The 19,753-nt window shown below is 36.2% G+C and overlaps 1 protein-coding gene across 22 annotated transcripts in view; it reads right to left on the minus strand.

The window, feature by feature from the left end:
• MAST2 (microtubule associated serine/threonine kinase 2) overlaps nt 1-19,753 on the minus strand; it is a 193,162-nt gene that overhangs the window by 124,120 nt on the left and 49,289 nt on the right. For 2 of the 22 annotated variants that reach the window (XM_035894216.1, XM_035894213.1), the window contains exon 2: nt 3,102-3,230. The exons of 16 other annotated variants lie outside the window; for them this stretch is intronic. In XM_035894216.1, the coding sequence (XP_035750109.1) occupies nt 3,102-3,119 (18 nt within the window). In that variant the 5' untranslated portion in view covers nt 3,120-3,230. Of the gene's footprint in view, nt 1-3,076; nt 3,231-17,958; nt 18,087-19,753 lie in introns of those variants that run through there. 4 more of the 22 variants (XM_035894217.1, XM_035894214.1, XM_035894215.1 and 1 more) reach the window with 2 other exon arrangements.

Below are 19,753 nucleotides of genomic sequence, written 5' to 3' on the forward strand. Positions count from 1 at the left end.
AAGCATGTTTGGTTTGTTGTTTTGTTGGGTTTGGTTTGGTTTTTTTAAAATGCTGACTTGAGGCATTGTCTCTTTTCACTGATGACAGCCAACCTTTTTGTTGTTCGGTGTACAAATTAGAAAATTCTGCTACTTGCACTCCTGCATCTCTGAACGTGCTAAGCATTCTCAGTATCCCATATTCTCAGACAGAAAGCTGGGTAACATTTTAGGCATGTGAAACTTCTTACATAAAGAAGTAAAAAAAGACAAATGCAGAAGATCAAGAGTAAATTATTTTATTACAGCAAAATTTTGGGTAGGAGACCTCAGGGTTTGCCATTAATTCCAGCATACACTACATTACTAGATACTGCACTAGACTAAATGTGCAGATTTTCTGTAAATCCCTGGCAGTGTGAAGAATTTATTAGGCAAATGGTCAACACAATGCCAGAATCGATATATACACAATTAACTACTCATACACCCACATAAGGCCAAACTAGCACTAATTTCAAAAAGGATAGGGAAGAAATTATGAACAGTTCACTGAAGACAATGTACAGCTGGAGTCTGGAAAACAAGGCAAACAAGCTGTTAGGCAGCGGCAAGAACAGGATGGAACATAATATGGAAATTATTATAATGCCATTAGCTCAATCAGAAACACATCAGCAGCTATGATGCCATGTCTGGTTCTGGTCGTGTCATTCATAAAGACAAATCCCAGACTCCTAGCCAAGACAGCTAGCTACTATTCTTAACATTCATTTTCCTATGTAATACATACTTGAGCCTGAAACTAGAAAAAACCTCCAAGCACCACCTTTAAGGAACAAGTTTTCAGAAGAGAGGAAATAACCTGTCCTGCTAGCCAAAAGAAGAGAGGTAGCTTCAAAGGTCTGCAGTGTGACAGCACAGGCATGGAGCGGTGCCTTCCATAGTTCAGCAAGAAGCATCTCCAGTTCATCTAAAAGAAATGACTACTCAAAGGCTGGCAGCCATCATTGCAGCAAAAGTAGTCTTTGGCTGCAGCGAGGACAGTCTCTTGGACAATGCTGGCACAAGAAATGATGCATACAAATGGATGCATGTACATGTGCTGGAAATGGAAATCAGAAGTTTCTCGTTTTCAGAAGACCATGCTTCTGAAATAGCAGCAATACAGATTATAAAATACCTACATTCTCTGTGGTCCTAAAGAGATACAATTGGACGGTGTATATACATTATTCCATACATATGTGTATATATACACACACAATTTCTATGAATACACATGCATACAAAGAAATCTTATTTTCTTGGGATAAATGGAAAGCTCACACATTTTCATTTGTACATATGCAGACTTCAAAGAAACCAGAAGAGCAAATTTTGTTCCAATGCACTGATGCAGCACAGATTGCAGTATCATTTATAACACCTTCTTTTACAACTGACTTCTTTCTTTGGAAAACAAAAGGCTTAAAAGCCACAGGTTTCTGGAATGCATTTTTCTAGACATGCAATTTATAGAGGCATTCAAAAACAGCCTACAATATATATAGAAGGCAAACTGTGAAAGCTTAGCACAAGAGGAATTTTCCTAATCTGCTTAAGGACAGGATTTTTTTTAGTGGCAACATGGCCGCTGCTATATGCCTGTGTTTCTCTGCACTAAGCCTGTTTGCTTTTTGTTTTCTGTTTAGTTTGATTCTCTGGGGGGGATTAATTGTTTTTTGCCTTTTTGCCTTCATGGTAGGATCGCTTTATTATCTGATTTTACGCCTGCCATTGCCATTTTCTGTGGGGGCACTTTTTTGTTTGTTTTGTGGCTCATCTTCAGTGAATCCTCTCTAGTTACATACAATCTTTTTCACTTTTTACTCCACTCTTAGTACACTGCACTACAAGTTACCTTATTAGAGATTAGCTGCAAGACTATCAGCCCCAATTTTCAGCAAGTGAAGACTAGAAAAGGATCTGTCTGCTGCGGATACACTGAGGTCCCAGCTGAAATACTTCTTAAGCGTTTGGGATGGATGGAGCTAAATCACTACGTCTTTTCACAAGAGGATGCACTCCAGTGCTAGGAATCGAATTGGTGAAGAAGACGCTGTGGATCAGGATTTTTTCCAGAAGAAAGAGCTACCAGGAATCCAAAGGTTTGCCTCCATTTGACTCCATTCTACCAGCAACTATCACTAGCGGTTATTTCAGCTTTTTGCATCTCTAAACAATAAGGCTTTCACCACTGAAAAAAGAATCAGCACCTTTATGTTAATCAATGAAAATATTTACTTTAATTTTGACTGGGTTATTAAATTTCCTATTACACATACTTATGATATGGACTTTGGAAATGTGCTGGCTGATCAATCTCCACCATCAATACTGCACTAAAAGGAGAGTGACAGGTCTCTCCTGATCAGCTTCTGGAGATGAAGATGCAAGCTTTATAAACTGAGGAAGGATTATTTCAGATCTTCTAATACTGATCGCTGGCGGTGTCGTTAATGCATCAGCATCTTGTATTACTTACAAAAACTAAAATTCTATGTACTTTGGAGAAAGTTCTACTTGGTCCACCACCAGGGAACAAAGGGAGTCTATACAATATCTGGCAATTCTTTTATTATTAGCTTGTTATTATGTCTTGTGCATCAGAAGGTAACTTCCTACATCCAAAAATCAATTTCTTGTAAAATTATGTCACTGGATGGCAGTTTTCCCACTTTCGTCCTCTACAATGTTTTTCTCTGTTGAAAGTTCAAATTGTGTTTAGCAAGTGTTCTTATTCAATATTTTGCTGTCAGTGGAGTTCTAACCTCTTTCCCATGACCAGGAGTTACCATCATAATCCCAGTGGCATATTGGCTGCTCTGACAAATTGCAGTGAAGTTTTTCCCATTATTTTAAGATTGTCCTTGAGGAATAGCATAAACGGCCTTATTTTTCAGTTAATTCTCAAACTACCTGTGAACCAGGCTGTAGTCAAACTACTGTGAATGGTCAGGCAAGGAAAGGACACAAAGCTGCCACATCTCATTTCAGATGCAGTAGCTAGCCATGTACACAGCTGCAAGTCCATTACAAGCCTTACTTACATTACCTTCATTAACTTTCTTAACACTCGCCTGCTCTGGTGAATTCATCTGATGTTGAAAGCTGACTTCTGTTTCTATTTGTTCTGAGGCTGGATTTCCATCAAATTTGCAGCTATGTCTTTAATCTTCCAGACCAAAATAGTATAGATGAACTTTTACCTGGATCAAAAATAGGAGACCTTATTCACATTAGTAATGTTAGCACTTTTCTTCTAATAGTGGTACTAATGTTTGTACTTTTCTCATTGAGCTAATACTGCACAATGTCCCCTTATGATAGTTCTGCTTTGTATATAGCAAATCCTGTGGTATTAAGTGTATTAACTATGATATATGTTCTATTTCTTACTTGATACTTGTATTTTTAGTTTAAAATTTTCATGAGCTGATCTCCATGTTATGATTTTATATTTCCACAAGACTACTCATATAGCTATTACATGAGTTCTTTAAGGAATTATGATTCATATTCTGATATCTCTTACACTATTTAACATGTGTCAAAATAAATAGTAGAAAAATCCTTTTTAATGCAAAAGAATATCTGCATGGATATTGCACAAATCTTTATCAACTGAAATACTATTTGAAGATTTCCATTCCAAAGCAATTACCACTCCTGCAGAAGAAAGCAGCTGATGAAACAGGGGGCAAAAAAGATCAGTACTTAATCCATTATCACATCCCAGTAATGCTAATCTAGGTGTAAGATTAATTTGGACTTCAAACATATTAAAGCAGCAAAATAAGATTTGCTTCCAGACATGTTCAAAAGACAGTATATCCATATGATCAGACTCAACAGTCGCTGCAACCTTTCTTCCATAATATGCATTTGAAACCAACTCTTCCAGTTTATAATTTACCTCGGAAGCTTAGTAAGAGATAATATAAATAAGTGGTCTATGGAAGCATTTGCAAGACCCAAACATGGACTTTAATATGGGGAAACAAAACTTAACCATTCACTAGATGATATTCTCTGATGGGGCAATTAAAAGGCAAAGAACATACTTCCAAAGCAATCCCTTTATTATTTATCTCATATAAACTTATTAAATTGTTCTGAAGCGGCGTTTTGTTTGTTTCCATCTATGATTTTTCTATTCTTTTTAATTCTATAGTTTTCCCTCAGAACTTGACAGCTACCTGATAGCTGGATGGGTGGATGGTCTTTATGTTCCTAGTCATCCTTGGTTTAACATTTCAGCATTCATTATTCTCATCTTACCTCATTTTTAATTAAAAAAATATTTGCCCTGAATTTGATTTAAAATGTTAACCTTTAAAAACCAATATAATGTTCAGATTCTGTGAATGTTTATCTCTACCTTATTGCGCTCTCAGCTGTATTTTATGATCTTTAGAGTTACCTTAACTCCCTTGTCTACATTTTCCGAGTACAAGTCTTTAAGATGCCCTACATCTGGAAAATCTTTACTCCATTCAGGGAATTAAGCACAGTCTTTTGTTACTACTCTAAAATATATTTTCAGATATTTTTATACCTTGCCTGCATAATTTTTCATTTTCTGTTTCTGTGTGGTTTTCCAGCTGCTATAAAGCACGAAATGTTTTAGGAGTACACAAATCAGCAACACAAATCCCAAACAGGAGATTCAGAAGGGAAGAAAAGAATATTAAGTATTTAACAGTAAAGTGAATGTTATTTCAAACTGACCAAAAAAAGATACCTTGTTCAAATACATCTGTTTGCATAGTTGAAAGACTGTGAAAGAGAGCAGAGATGTGGTTTGTAAGAGAGGCAAGTTCAGTAAAAACCTACAGTATTGCTCAAACTGTTCCAAAATATTATGCTTAAATCCCATTTCTAGCCATAACACCAACTATCAGTCACTATCTGTTACTCTAATAAAAGGAGTTTATTCTATTTTTGCTTTTTAAAATTGACACACATCCAAGACTACAAGTGGTAGAAAATGTGGGACATGGTTCACATTTAGGAAAAAAATCCCCATTCATTTCAAGAGTTATAGAAGATTTTTTCTCTGTATTTGTAGAGCATAATACAGTACCTAAACCTGCCTGTTACACAAGTACTAAACAGGAAATCAATTTATTTTATTTTTTGAGAGTTCTGTTAGAATTGACACAGCATCTCAACCTGTTTGAGCACTTGCAGCTTTCACATACCATTTGGGTCACCCATCCTTCCTCATCCTAACAATGACTTGTTCCACACAAGACAACTGCAAATTTATGCCACTCTCTGGTTCATGAAAACTAACAGTTCGTTTCTTCATTTTTATAAAATAAAAAAGCCAAATCAACCAACTCCATAAAAACACTCAGCAAAGATCCAAAAGCCCAGCCCACATGCAAAGGTAGCCTATTTTTATTTTTTCAGCTAAATATCTTGCTGTATTTTTTTATTTCAGGAGAGCAGGGGGCTCTTGAAATACCAAAAGGAATTATTTTAATGCTTTCTTAAATCTGCCTCCTAGGAGTTTAGAAGCACTAAATTCTTCACCAAGAATACTTGGGGAGAAATTGAGTTGGCTAGCTAGGGGAAAAAGAAGCTGTTCCATTTAAAACATCACTTCTCTTCTCATGTGGTCAGGTTTCATTTGCACAATGCACCCTGCTGCCATTAATTTAGCAGCCCTCTAATCAGGCATACTTCCTGACAGAAAAGTAGAGAATATTGAAATGATTGTTGTTAAATTCCAAAGTTTTCAGAAAACAGAACATACATTAAGTATGAAGCCTCCTTTCAAGTCCCATTATACAACATGCGAAGTTCGGTGATGTTCACCTGCAGAACAACTAGGATCTGCACGCTGTGGCTTAAGGACAAATGAGGAGTAACGAAGGGAGGTAAAGCCCTCTTGTCAGAAGGCTTTAATTTGTCTACAACGGGGAATTTTTTTAAGTTCAGAAATAAGTAGTCATTTCCTGAAATATTCACTTTCACCTGAAACTAGTGACCAGCACATCAAGGGACCCAAACCAACAGTTTTCAAGAACCCAAGACACCAATAGTAGAATGCTTTGTTTAAAATATCAGTGAATATATTAAGGGTATTTAAAATTGATTTCACTCCAGGAAGAAACTAGGTCACCTGAGGATTAAGGAATAAATGAATGAAAGCCATACACCAACTTCTTAAAACAATACGAAAACATGTTTGCTTCTGGTTGAAAGGTGAAGTTAGTAAAACTGCTTGTTAGCATTATATTGTCTGCCAAAAAAACACAAGCAAGGAATGGAAATCGCTTTGAGTAACTCACCTAGTAAAGACCAAGAGAAAAATAGAAAGAAGTTATATGTCATGCAGTAACCAAACTAACCTTCTCTGAAGTCATTGCAATTTTATTTCAAATGCTATTTTGTTTGGGGTCTTTTTCAAAACCAAAAAAAAAATATGGTTATCTTGTGGTACACAAACACCACAAAAAGATCAAGTTATATGTGCAAGTAATGCAAGGTAAGTTCTAGCCCAAACCCCTCTCATTCCATTAAATCTCTGCCTTCAATTTTATGAAAGTTATGTGGAGTTTAGCTTTCAAGAAATTGGTCTTTTTTTTAAAGTATGAGCTAAGTACATGGAAAATTGGTAGTTCCCAGCAACAGCACATGAAGTACCTATCAGCTCCTCATTTAGACATGTAACTGGATTTTTTTACCTGGCTACAATCGCCTCCCCATCTTTATCAAAAAGAAGGAATTCTCTTACAGTACCATTTTTAGGTAACTCATTTCACCAAGATTGCTGCAATCCATACAACCAGCCATGGTACAAGCTATTTCTCTTGATTCATGGTAAATCAATATTATGTTTCCAGCACCACACAACTAAATTACATCTATTGCATCTGCTGCTGAAAGCTATATGTAAGGGCATGGGTTTTCTTTAGTATTTCATTTTTATCAGTCCCAATGGTACTACATTGCATTCTCTGTTATATTATGCCTTAACAAAAATGATTTTACTACATCACTCCATCATCTGTCTAAACTTAATCAAGCACAACATTGCTTTCTGAAAGTCTACAGTAGTCTCATCTCCCTGAGGGGCTTTCTTCATGGTAGCCACTTTAGAAGAAAAATATCACCTCAGCATTGTCCAACTATCAAAATTTACAAGTAGGCAGTCACCAGCACGCAGGAAAACTGTCCCCGATCATAGAGTTGTCAAAAAAATCTTGCCCATTATAATACAACACGTTTTGGGTGCTATTTCATAAAGAAATGTTTTGAGATACAAGTTGAACAGAACAGCCAGGTTTAAATTTGGTCCACCGAGTTTTAAGGTAGGGCCTGCCAAAACAGCCAACAAAGCTAAGAACGTGAAGCTGCACGACATCCACGTTTAAGAAAGGAAGGGAAGATAAAAGCTGGAAAAACAAATAGTAAATGACTGGAAACCATTAGAGAGAATAAACTGTCAGCCCACAGCCTTTGCAATCATTTCAATCTGACATGTAAAACCACTCATGTTCCTGTTTAAGTCACCTCCAATCTTTTTCTTGCCCTTACCTCATCACAATCCATTCCTCTGGCCTTTAAATTTATCCTCATTGTTTAAGTTTTCTAAGATCCTAATTCCCTCCCAACAGGCACCCAACATTTAGCCCCCACAGGTGGATCTCTTTTCTAGTCAGTACACATTGTTCCACCTTGGCCAGATTATTTACTACAATTATGAAAAATAAAGCTAAACAACATGCATTTTTGCAGAGGAGGAGATCGCTACATATACCTAAAGACAAAAAGCAGCATAATATTGGAAGCACTTTATGATAGTCTGAGGGCCACAAATTTGCTGGGAAGGAGACGACCATGGCTTTGGCTTGTTCTATTTCAAACCAATGTAGCCTAGAGTCATTACCAGCATGTACAAGACACAGCTCACAGAACAAATGGAGCAGAAAGGACCTTATTCATGGACTACACTAACCTACCCCAATGACATCTGATATAATTTCTTTTTTTTTTTGGCTGCCAATACAAGTGACATTTATTAGCCTATGCTGATATAAAACAAGTGATAAATGTCAAAGTCAATTAATATTTTCATAATTTGATGAAAGTAATTTAAAAGTAATCATATCAGGTTACAGTTGTTTAAGCTATGCCACACAATAGGCAATAATTATATTCATCCTCATTCCAAACATGATTTTATCACACTAATATCCAAGAGCATTTTGGAAAGAGAAACCTTCGGCTACAAAAGCATCTGTTGTGCTAAAACAATTTGATTTGAAAGGAGCATTGCCATTAGCAAAATGAGTCATTTATAGATTTGACCAGACAGGTAAAAACAAAGTTGAACCACTTTCCATCCAGAGAATGACTTTTTTGTATTCATAGACAAAGTGCTGCTAACTTCAAAGCCCTGATTTTAATGATCTATATCTCATCTCCAAAGAGAAATGATACAAAACCATAAATGCAATTATTTATTTAAGAAAGAAGAAATTCATTAAAAGGACAGCAATGACTATGTCAGGATATCTTCTGCATAGAAAGTGGAAGAATTATACTCTTTATTCACTATATTATGAAAAGCCTACAGTAGAACACTTCACCCAAATGCCCACAGCAGAGAACAACATGTCAGGATGCATGGAAAAATGGACCTTATTACCTTCAGACATATCAATAAAATTGATATGGAAGAATAGTTAGGGACAGTGAGGCTGGATGTTAGAATAAAGACCATCAAAATCTGAAACAACTTAATACTTTTTAATGGATATCATCCTTGTTCCTTAAAAAGAAACTTCAAAGTCCAATCATATAGAAGCATTTATGTAAATGCCATGTATTATGTGTTTATGCTATAGTATACAATAATTGAATTCAAACTGAAATTAGCTTTCTAACATGGAATAAATAAGACTAGCAAATTCTTATGAATAGATGCATAACCTACCAGTCTTTTTTTCGGCTCTGAATCACAAAACTATAAAATGTGATTTGTAGTAAATTTTCCAAATAGAGATAATGATTCCAGAACTCATAAGCCAAGCTTAAGGAACTCTGCGCTGCATTATTTACAGTATAAATACAATGTTTTCACAAAATGAGTAAAGTGAAAATGCGTATTTCTAAAGCATCCCTGGATACATTAAATGTAGCCTAATAAATCATTTCCATACTACTTGAATTTCCTGTATTTTTAGCTGGCTTTTATTTTGTTTAGCAATTCCTTTCAAATGCAGCCAGGCCAGAAGTTGTACTATTTAACCTACATGAAAATTAAAAATACCTTTAACAAGTAGAAACACGAACATTCAGATAGCAAAATTTTACCAGGTCTACCAAAGCCAACCCCATTTCTTCAATTCCTGAAAGAGTATGTAAACTTTAAACAGTTTGTTCCTTCAAGAAAAAAGGATGCTCAAGTGCATTCGCAGATTTGAAATTTCAGAGTGTATCCACACAGTTGAACACAAACTACAGGGAATACCTGAACTGTCTTGGATGCCAAGAGAAAAATAGTTGCATTAGTACGCTGCTCTGGTGGGCAAAAAGACCCTGCTGCTCACATAGCTGCTGAATAAAGTAACCCAGCTACCTGCATCCCACTGTTGTGCTAAGTATGCATACCAAAAAAAGTCTAGGGTATGCGACTCTTAAAAGTGAACCCCATTTGAAGATTTAATATCATATAATTCAGAGAATAACACAAAAACACCACAGAAATTCTGCACAGACACACTTTGGTGTCTACAAATTACTCCATATATTTAATAATAGCTTCTAGAAATTCAAGACCAACCAACCCTGAAAAGCCTATCCTGTCTTGATCCCAGAAATGGTAAAATCCCATACCTTCTCTAAGTCCCATAAATACTAATGGCTTGGGTAAAGCAATTTAACAAAGTAAAAGAGGAACAACTGCTAAATTATATGGGAAATAACTGCTACACACTTACAACTGACTTTAAATGTCTCTTGACATTTTACAGAGCCTTTTCTAGGTGTTATTAAAATACTGCAACTCATAATATGCTCTTGTTATTTATTTGACTAGTAGCCAGAATTTACAAATATTCAGAATGCAAAGATACTTCATATTTATCCCTTGAAAACATGAGAGGATGGCCTGCCCCCAATCAATACTGATAGCTTTTCAAAATTAGATTTTCACTTGGCATGTTTTAATCAGGTTTCCTTTTACAAAAACCAGTATCTTTCTGTGTATTAGAGAAACTGAAGAGGCAACCATAATCAGCAGAACTGACAGGAAAATAAAAAAGTACTGTAACCAATTTCAACTCCTAGGCTGATGACATAAGCCTAGAAGCAAAATACATGCTGCCTCACTGCAGGACATTTCTTCTCATTAAAGAGGTAAGTGGGTCTGTGTAAGCAGCGAGGACTATTAAAGATAAGCAGATTAAACACTAGGTCTTGCAGCACAGTAGCAGTATGTTATGTTGCTAGGTTGGAGAACTGGGTTTTCTTTTAAGATTTGGGATTTCCAGCATTAAGCAAGTACAAAATGAAGTGAATATTAGCACAAGTGAAGGACCCCAAGTGGCTAATGGCAAGGAAAAGAAACAAAAGCCACTCTCTACACAGCAAATCCCGCAACTACCAGCAGCAGCAAAAACTGTTCATTGTGCCCCCCTGGCAACAAGCAAGTCTATCAAGCAGACACTTTCAAGCCAATTAAATGTACGAAAAAGATATTACTGTTTATCTTTGGGAAGAACCCCTTTGTTCAACATCTACTTTGACTGAGATGCACACACACACAACCATTCTTTCGTGCAGTCATCTGCTAACAAAACCTTTCTTCCTGAAGTAGAAGAATTAATTACTGGCATATTTATCATTTCTCATAGGGTGAAAATAAAAAGTTTGGTTCAGCTATACAAGCACTCACAAAGTCCTTACTGACAAACTGAAAGCACTTATTTAAGCATAACTATAGCAAATTATCAGACCAATTTAACAATACCCCGAAGACAGCAGCTAAATGCTATCTTTTCTGCCTGAGCAAACCATTTAACCTCTTATCCTTGTCCATATTTCAAGGACTTTTTATTCTGACAAGCTTTCACATTTTTCCCTTGGTATATTTTCTCATGTCTTCAAAGTGAATGCCAGAAGCATACGCTCCCCAAACTCAGTTCCATTTCCCACTCCATTGCAAAGCAGACCACAAGCACCAGTACCTGAAAAATCAAACCAGTGTGAAAGCTCACATGCCAGGTAGATATCCACCAAAAATCAGTGATGCTCCATACCTCTCTGAGCACGAATCCTCAGTCCTACAATGAGATGTAGCATACTCATACACATCATAACAATCCATTTTCCCATGTTATAACATATGGATCTAAGCACAAGCTATAACAGACTCGCAAATAAAACCTCAGAATTTGTTTCCACAGACTGAGTTTAGTCAAAAATAATTGCTTATAACTGATCTAGTTGAATTCCAGTGAATTCTAGTAGCCATTAATCTGTAGTCAGTATTCCCCAATCCTTCTCCTCACTCAAGTCCCTTCAGACACTCCACCTGAGCAAAACACTGCCCGGCTAGTCTGGACACCCAGGGCTATTGACCAGCTGACCTTCGTATAGCAGCAGGTTCATGTGACCTTCACCACTGTGCTAACACTAACGTGGATCCCTCTCCTTCTGTCAGCTGCTAATTTTCACAGAAGCTGAAGGACTTAGGCTATCATTTGGACACCTTCTCCAGACCAATTTTTAATTAATTTAGCGTGTTGAAAATTTTCTGGGAGAACAGGAATCAAGCCTGAGCAAAAAATTGTGTTTCTTTTGGAAGTTAGCCTAAAAACGTGACTTACTTTATTATTTTTAAAAGAAAAACAGAATGCTATTTCTTGTATCCTAATATAAGTATCATTTCAGTATTTGCATAAATCATTTTTATTTGTCTTCTCATATTACCAACTCTTGTTCAGATGCCAATATACCTGGTGACTGCCTACATCAGCACTGCTGGAAGCCCTTCAGCAGGTATCTGATCTGTGGATTCAGTTATGTTCCTGGTAAGTCTGTAAGCAGTACAAAGTAAGTCTTGTTAATGCAAAAAATCTAAATTAGAAAGAAAATGTGATTATGTTCCATGGGAAATTTGTTTTTTCTTTCGGAGTTCTGAATTCTTCATGTAACCATAATGACAAGTAACTACAGAAAACCACCATGAGTTATTCCAAACTTCAAATGTGAAACTTTACACCCAAGTTTCTAATGTTACCTTCTAGAGGTAACTTTTGTAACGGAAAGAAATATCCACATTTCTTCTAAACAAAACTTCAATAAAATTGTCTTTTTTCTTTCTAAAGAACACTTAAGCTTGAGCTTTCAAATCAGACCTGTCAGCTTTGCTTTGATATAAACATAACATTGTCATTCTTCTGTCGTCTTAAGAACAGAGCAAAGCAATTATTCCATGTATACATGACAACACTACTGGTAATTACAGGAAGCCAGCATATACACCAGTGTTTAGCTTGATTAAGAGAAATATTATCCAGTTTATACTGTTTATTATTCAAAGATTTTAGAAGAATGCTATTTAAAACAATCCCCTCAAAGATTATGAGGAAAGACACTCAAACTTTTTTATCACAATTTGTGAGGGTTTTTTCCCCTTTGTTTCTTTTAAACACACCATAGGTATCCCAAAAGGATATAAATCTCTAGTATGGGAGAGAAATGAACCCCCTTCAAAAACTGAACATTTTCTTTTGTTTCAGCACACTTTCCATTGTCTCCCACCAAGCCTCAAGCACAAGGAAAATTATATAGCCCATGCCAAACCCCAAACCAAGGCGAACAACATCCCTGGCCAGACCAAGGTTTGTCTGTTGAACACTGAATTGAGGATCTAGGGGAGTGAAGGGGGTTTAAAGGGGGTGCAGGGTCACTGAAAGTTATCAGATGTACAGCTCAGCATAGCACTATAAAACATGTAAATCAAGAAAAAAAGCACCCCAAGAGTCAAATGTGTAAAGATGAAAGTAAGCTATATAATTTTAAAAAGCTGCTCAAAGTCAAATTACTTCTAAAGGCTGTAAAAGTAAAGCTAGATTTCTCCTGGGAGCAGGTACCAATATTTCCCATAGCAGGATGCCTTGCAGCAGGCAGTTCCAAAAACTCAAATCCAATAGACTCATAATACCTGAAGATTTTCACATATGTATAAAATCTATGCATTAACCTTTCAGTTTATACATATTTCAAAAGTTTTAAAAAAGCAGAACAAAAAAATCAAATTCCGAGTCCCATTCACAGTCTCTCCTCACTGTAAAGAGCTTCTTTTCCTTTGTAGAACACAATTTCTACTTCTAACTTTTTACAAAAATACAGTGAAAAGCAACATTCTTATTAACTGCATGCTTTATTAGATATTGTAACCAGCTCTGTAGCCAGCAAAAAATGTCTTCAGTATTTGTGAAAGACACTCTTAAGGAAACAAAACTGAAGAGCTTGTCAATTTTCAGGGTCTCTAAATTATGTCCAAAGAAGTCCCCGAGAAGATTTAAACTGTGCGGAAAACTGAACAGTACAGTAAGCCTTCTCTTGTTAAACATACTGAGGCTTAGAGTTTCTGTAACCACTGATTCCCTGATTCCTTTTCCCCATAAAACAAAAAAGTGCTCAGTCCTTTGAGTAAAATAAATAAGCTCAAAAACAAGTCCACCAAATATTCTGAGATTATATTCTCCATGCTCTATTTCCCACCTCCCGAGGAAGATTTAACTTTCGAATTAAGAAAACATTCTACTGGGGTTTTTTTATATTTTTTTATATATATATTTTAGCCAAACATGCTGTGTAGTAGAAAACAGTAGCCAAGATAAACACATTCAAGTACCATGATGCAGTTTGTGTTTCACATCTGCACTGAAACCAGCACAAAAAGGGTCCAACAAAGTAAATTAACTAGTTGAATTTAGCCCAAATTTCAGCCTCCTTTCATTTTCTGCTAACACCCTGTAGGAAGATGTGGATGCAGAGAACTGTGCTGATGATAACGTCCAACCACATGTGAACACTACTCAAGTACCACAAATGCAGGACATAAGCTCCATGACAAGTATCTGAAATTTGGAATATCACACTCTCCATTACTTTTCTTACTTGCACTTACTCATAAGGATTTTAGGGATAGGAACTCTAATTCCTTGCATGTGTGAGAAGAGTAAAAGCAAACATGCAGCGGCTACTGCAATTTAAAAAAAAAAAAAAAATCACAAATTTCTAGTCAAGATGATGTTCAAAATACAACCTCATCTTCACAGGGACTCACTGGGTACTACTACTTTTCATCTGTAAAAAACCACAAGCAACCAGAAGTGATATACCTGTATAGGGAACAATAACAAACATTTGTGACTAACATCACGATGTATTTTACATCATGACAAATAACTAAAAAACCCACAGATCTCTGCCCAGTGTAGCAGAAGCAGCTCCACCACCTGCATTAGCATTTGTCCCTAGGCAGTAACTTACGTCAATAGTTCAAGTTCATTACCTAAAATGAAAGCCTAGAAATTAAAAGAATATTCCATTATCAGAAGCACTTTCTCAGCCTTCTGTCAATACTATTGCACAGCTACATCAGACTGTGTGCATGCATGTATATATATTTATACATACACATATACATTGCCCCTCCTGGATCTTCATTTCCTCGTATTTCACTATTGCAAGTTTGTAGATCAAATTTGTGACACCAAACAGGATGCAACAAAAAGAGACTGAAGAAATGAGGAAGGCAATATAGAAGGGCCACGCGCCAATATATTGACTTTGCCTTTAGGTTATCTGCTTGTGCTACCACACAGTTATTTACTGCAGAGGTCACAGCAGAAGAAGTTCTCAGAGAAGACAAAGTATCACAGCAGTGATGTCAAGTGTAACAAGAAGCACAATGAAAACATATGCATGCATTTGTTAGAGAATGGGAAGAGCTGGTGATGGCGAAGGGTTTATTTAACAGGGGAAAGGAGACTAGGTTTTGTAAGCCACCTGTGGAAGACAAGCACAGGGACACCCTGAAAGTCATACAACCCACGTCCGCCAACAGGTGACCATTGAAAATGAGAAAGGAATAGACCAACAGGACTTTCAAAATAGTCAGAGAAAGCAAAGTGAAAGAAACTTCAGAAAGGTTAGAGAAAGAGTTTGATCCAGTAACAGATTAAAATGTTCTGTTGATATGAACAAAGAGTGAGGAGATTGGTAAAGTACCTGGAAATTCAGATTATTGTCTTACAGACAGTGCTCTCCATAGGGACAGAAAAAAGGAAAACAAACAAAAAATCTGTTTGCTTTTTTTAGTCATATACTGAGAACTCAGTTACAGGAAGCAATAGGGGGAAGGCAGAAAAGAAGGAAAACTGAAACATCACCAAAAAAATAAAAAGGATTCCACCATATAAGATGCCAAATGAGCAGGAAGATGTGAAAACAAAAAAGGACAAAACCCATAAACCACAGCAGTCTCAGCAAAGCCACATCAGTACAAGTCTAAATCAACTGTGTTAAAAACAGCCAAAAAAAAAAAATTAATCAGATGTTATCAAGATAAAACAGGAACACTGGTCATGAAAAAAAGAAATTAAACTAAGATAATCCATTTGTTCATCTCAATCAATCTTCAGCGGTCAATTTGTAAATATTACATGAAATAGTACTAATAGGTTGTGGAAAGTGTTCTTCTATACCAAAATATAAAGGAAACAATATTTTCACAGTGCAAGTAAGTACCAGAATAGGTGCCAAAAAAGGCTGCAAAATCTCCATCCCTAGAAATACTCAAAGCCAGTCTCGACAAGACCTTCAGTAACCCGATCTAACTTTGGAATTAGCACTGCTTTGAGTGGAGAGGTTGGATTAGAGGACCTAATTTAGTCTGTGATGTTCATTTTAAAATCCATCAACATCCAGTTTGAACTAGGAAAATTATTTTTTTTCATCAGTGGCTTTCCAAACTACTACCATCCAGCTCCCCCAAAAAAGTAATTAAAACATATTGCCTTGGCAGTGCCAACATGAACCAACAGCTTTTTACTTTTTCCTGATTGTTAAACTTGAAGTTATCTATAAAATCATCACTTTTCCGAGCCACAATTTCTTCTAAAAAGTCTACTCAAAGATGCCGGGGGTGGGGGAGGAACCCAACATTAACTCCGTTTTGGACTTACACATCTGCCTTACTTCCTGATGTCCTTTTAGCATATTTTCTTAGTTCCCAAAGCATTTTTGATATAGATATTAATTATACCTATATGTATGCATGTGTATTTTTAGACATACCTACCCAATTGCATACAGACACAATGCCACATAGAGACAGTAAATACTCAAGACTACTAAAATTATGAAATTCCACCATACTACACAGTATGTTCCACCATACTCCACTACATACTACACAGGGAAATGCATTCCCACTCCCAGCATGTCTTCTGCTGACCGTGGTAGACAACTGAGCTCCTCCAACCTCCCTTCCTTTTCCAATACTCCCCTGAAGCATCATCATGAAAACCACTCCCCCATACATCAAAGAGATACAACATCCCAGAGAAATTCTAGGCTCAGGAAAGCTCTAAACAATCACCATATAGGGCTTGAAAATGTTTGATTATCTGTGGTCAGAAACAATTTGCTTGGCTATGAAGTTCCAACTAGTTAAATACACTGAAAATAAATATCGGTTTATCCAAAGCCATTCTTTCTTATGCCTATGTACTCAGTTATACAAAGATTAAATATGGCTGATTTTATGATGAGTAAATGCACTACCTAGCACTGTCACCATGTTATATGCAGCACACTGTGTCAAACTATTTCAGTAATATTAATAAGCTGGCACAAAGAAAAATCAAAATATACACAAAATATAAAAAGGTGAGACATAGAACATATTCAGATAATACAACAGTAATTCTGTAATTGCTTTAAAGTGCCAGTAAAGTATGAATGGTGGTATGTTAAAATGGTAAATTTATTTCCTCAAAGGAAGTTAAATTAACCATGCCTGTCCTATTGTTTAATAGGCAAGGTTCACGGTCAATAAACACTTATTTATGTTAGCAAGTATGTAATAGGCTGTATCACATTACAATGCCAAAAAAAAAAAAAAAAAAAAAAAATATGGTGCTTTCAAGCAAAAATCTATTCTATGCCCAGCTCACACAAGATTTTGGAGCTTACCCACTTCCAGCTGTTTTACTCAGTAAGAATCAGTTCAGTCGTCATATGCCACTGACACACAGATTACCATATTTCTCATATTACTGCAATTGAACAAAACTTCCACAGCATGACTACAAAATAACACCTTACTAGTATCTTCAAGTTCAAAACAAATTGCAGATGTATTTATTTAACTTAATGGTAGTTGTTGAAAATAAAATATAAATATTATTTGCATTGTAGAATTGAATTGTGGTTTTGGATTACTGTGCATTTGAAGTAATAAAGAAGCATAGCTCTAAAATAAATGAAAGCATTCACTCTGCTTTGGCATTTAATTTCTAAATAATGCTCAACTAAAATGGCTACTCTAAGGCAAGTCTGAAAAGTCACTTAACAGATTTTTATAAGTAATATAAGTAGAAATGAAGTTTCAAAAATAAGCTAAGCCTCATAGTTTAGACTTCACTTCTTTCCATAAGAATACTCACAAGACTGTTGGATATAAACCAAAAAACTATATTTTATTGCTTTATACAAAAGCCTTCTTTCCATTAATAAAATACACACTAGATGAAAATAGAAAAACTCAAATTCTAGCATCACTGTTATGTACTCAGCCAGCCTGATTTACTTCAAAACACTCTGTCATCATTTTTAAGAGACTGTCGACATTGCAAGCAGGAGGAGAAACAAAAAGTAGATTGAAGTTACACTTACCTGCAGCCCTCTTCTTCGAAGAATACTTGAATCATCCATACTTCGACTCTGCTGATCACAAATTCCTGCTAAAGCTCGCTTGCTTCTGGCTAGCTTTGCTCTCTAACTGTTAAAGAAGTCCATTATTTTCAAACTTTTCTCCCCCTCCCACCCCCCCCGCCGTCCACTCGCTAAAAATAGGACATGGTCTTTCATTTGCCTGTCATGAAGAACTGCAGCCACGGTCTCTGACTATCTGTACGTAATTTTGCCTGCCTCTTTTGTGGCAGATTTAGCAGGTCACATTGGAAAAAATCTGTTCGACTTTCCTAAATCTTTTCAAGGTTGGATGTCTCATTCCCCTCATATACACAACTGTCTAGAAATATATAATAATCCACAACTCTAAGTAAGGCCAAAGAGTGGAATTTAATTCAGATCCCCCACACAAATATTTTTGCTTTATTTCAATTTACTTGAGCTGTTAGAGGGGATCAGTAAATTACAACAGCTGCCTTCATTTACTGTTTATAATAAGCTCACAAAATCCAGGTCACATTTCCTTTAAAAAACACACAGTCACACTTAACTAAAAAAATCAATTCTGTGGACACACAGGATACAGTACTATTTAAAATACAGAAAAACCTCACTATGAAAAAATAGAAATTTTCTTTTTCTAAATTCTGAAAAATTCCTTTACTCCTTTGTATGACAAAGCGAATGTCAGATTCTTCAGATACTGTCACACATTCTTTTGTTTCTGCTATCTCTGAGGCATGCTGGTCTCCTCATATGCAGCAGACAGGGCACATTCTTTAGTTCATTGCTGAGATCTTGCGACTCTTATGCGCTGAAGGGTCTGGAACACATGTTGCAAGTTCTGAACATTTAAGAATTCATTCATCTATTCATCACTGACAGAGCTGTCTTAAGAAGCCCTTCCCTCTTCGTCATCCATGTCAAAAAGGAGAGAGAAAAAAAAAAAAAAAAAGCAAAGAAAAAGCACAGTTCAGCTGAGGCTTTTTCAGTCTGTCCTGCAGTTTCTGTTTTCCAGCTACCTTCACACAGACAACTCCAAGCAAGGTCAAAAAAAGCTTTGCCCCTTTATGCACAGTATCCCAATCACATTTTAAAATGAGCTGTTAGCTGCCTGTGTTGAAAAATAAACAATAATGCTTCTAGCTATACCAAGCACCATTTCAATAAAAATAAAAATCTAGATATGTTCATCCCAGTATTATTTAAATTACTGAGCACGTCAAGGAGCCTTTGTCCTACACATGCCCTTTCTATATTAGAAAGGAAAAAAGGAAATACTGCAAATATAATGAACAACTACTGCCGCAACGACCTTCAATTTTTTTAGCAGAAAGCTAAAGCAACAGATTTCATCTCCTGATAAAAGCTTAGGAAGAGCCTATTTATAACTTGTGAATATAAATACTGTATTTAAAAAAGAACCTAACTTCAGCCTCTGAAGGATTTCACGAGATACATAAAAGAAACCAAACTTCATCAAGAGCTGTGTTTACGAGGGGATTTCAGCCAGACATCCTGAAGTGTGCAAATGCAACAACAATGCGAGCCCGGACCGTAGGCTGCCTACCACAGCTTGGTGAAGTGTTCCTGTTCCCACAGTTATGACAGCTGCAAACCAAAAAAAAACCAAAGTCTCAATACAAGCCCACAGGTTGATGGTGCTTAAAGGAATATATATTTACACGGAAATCTTTAGCTGATCTTCATGCTAAGTGACCGAGTCACATGAGCTAAACACATCACTGTAAAGTCAGCTGAAAGCAGATACAACTCA

Source organism: Egretta garzetta, unplaced genomic scaffold, assembly GCF_000687185.1.
Source record: "Egretta garzetta isolate BGI_Z169 unplaced genomic scaffold, ASM68718v1 scaffold145, whole genome shotgun sequence".
NCBI classification, from domain to species: domain Eukaryota; kingdom Metazoa; phylum Chordata; class Aves; order Pelecaniformes; family Ardeidae; genus Egretta; species Egretta garzetta.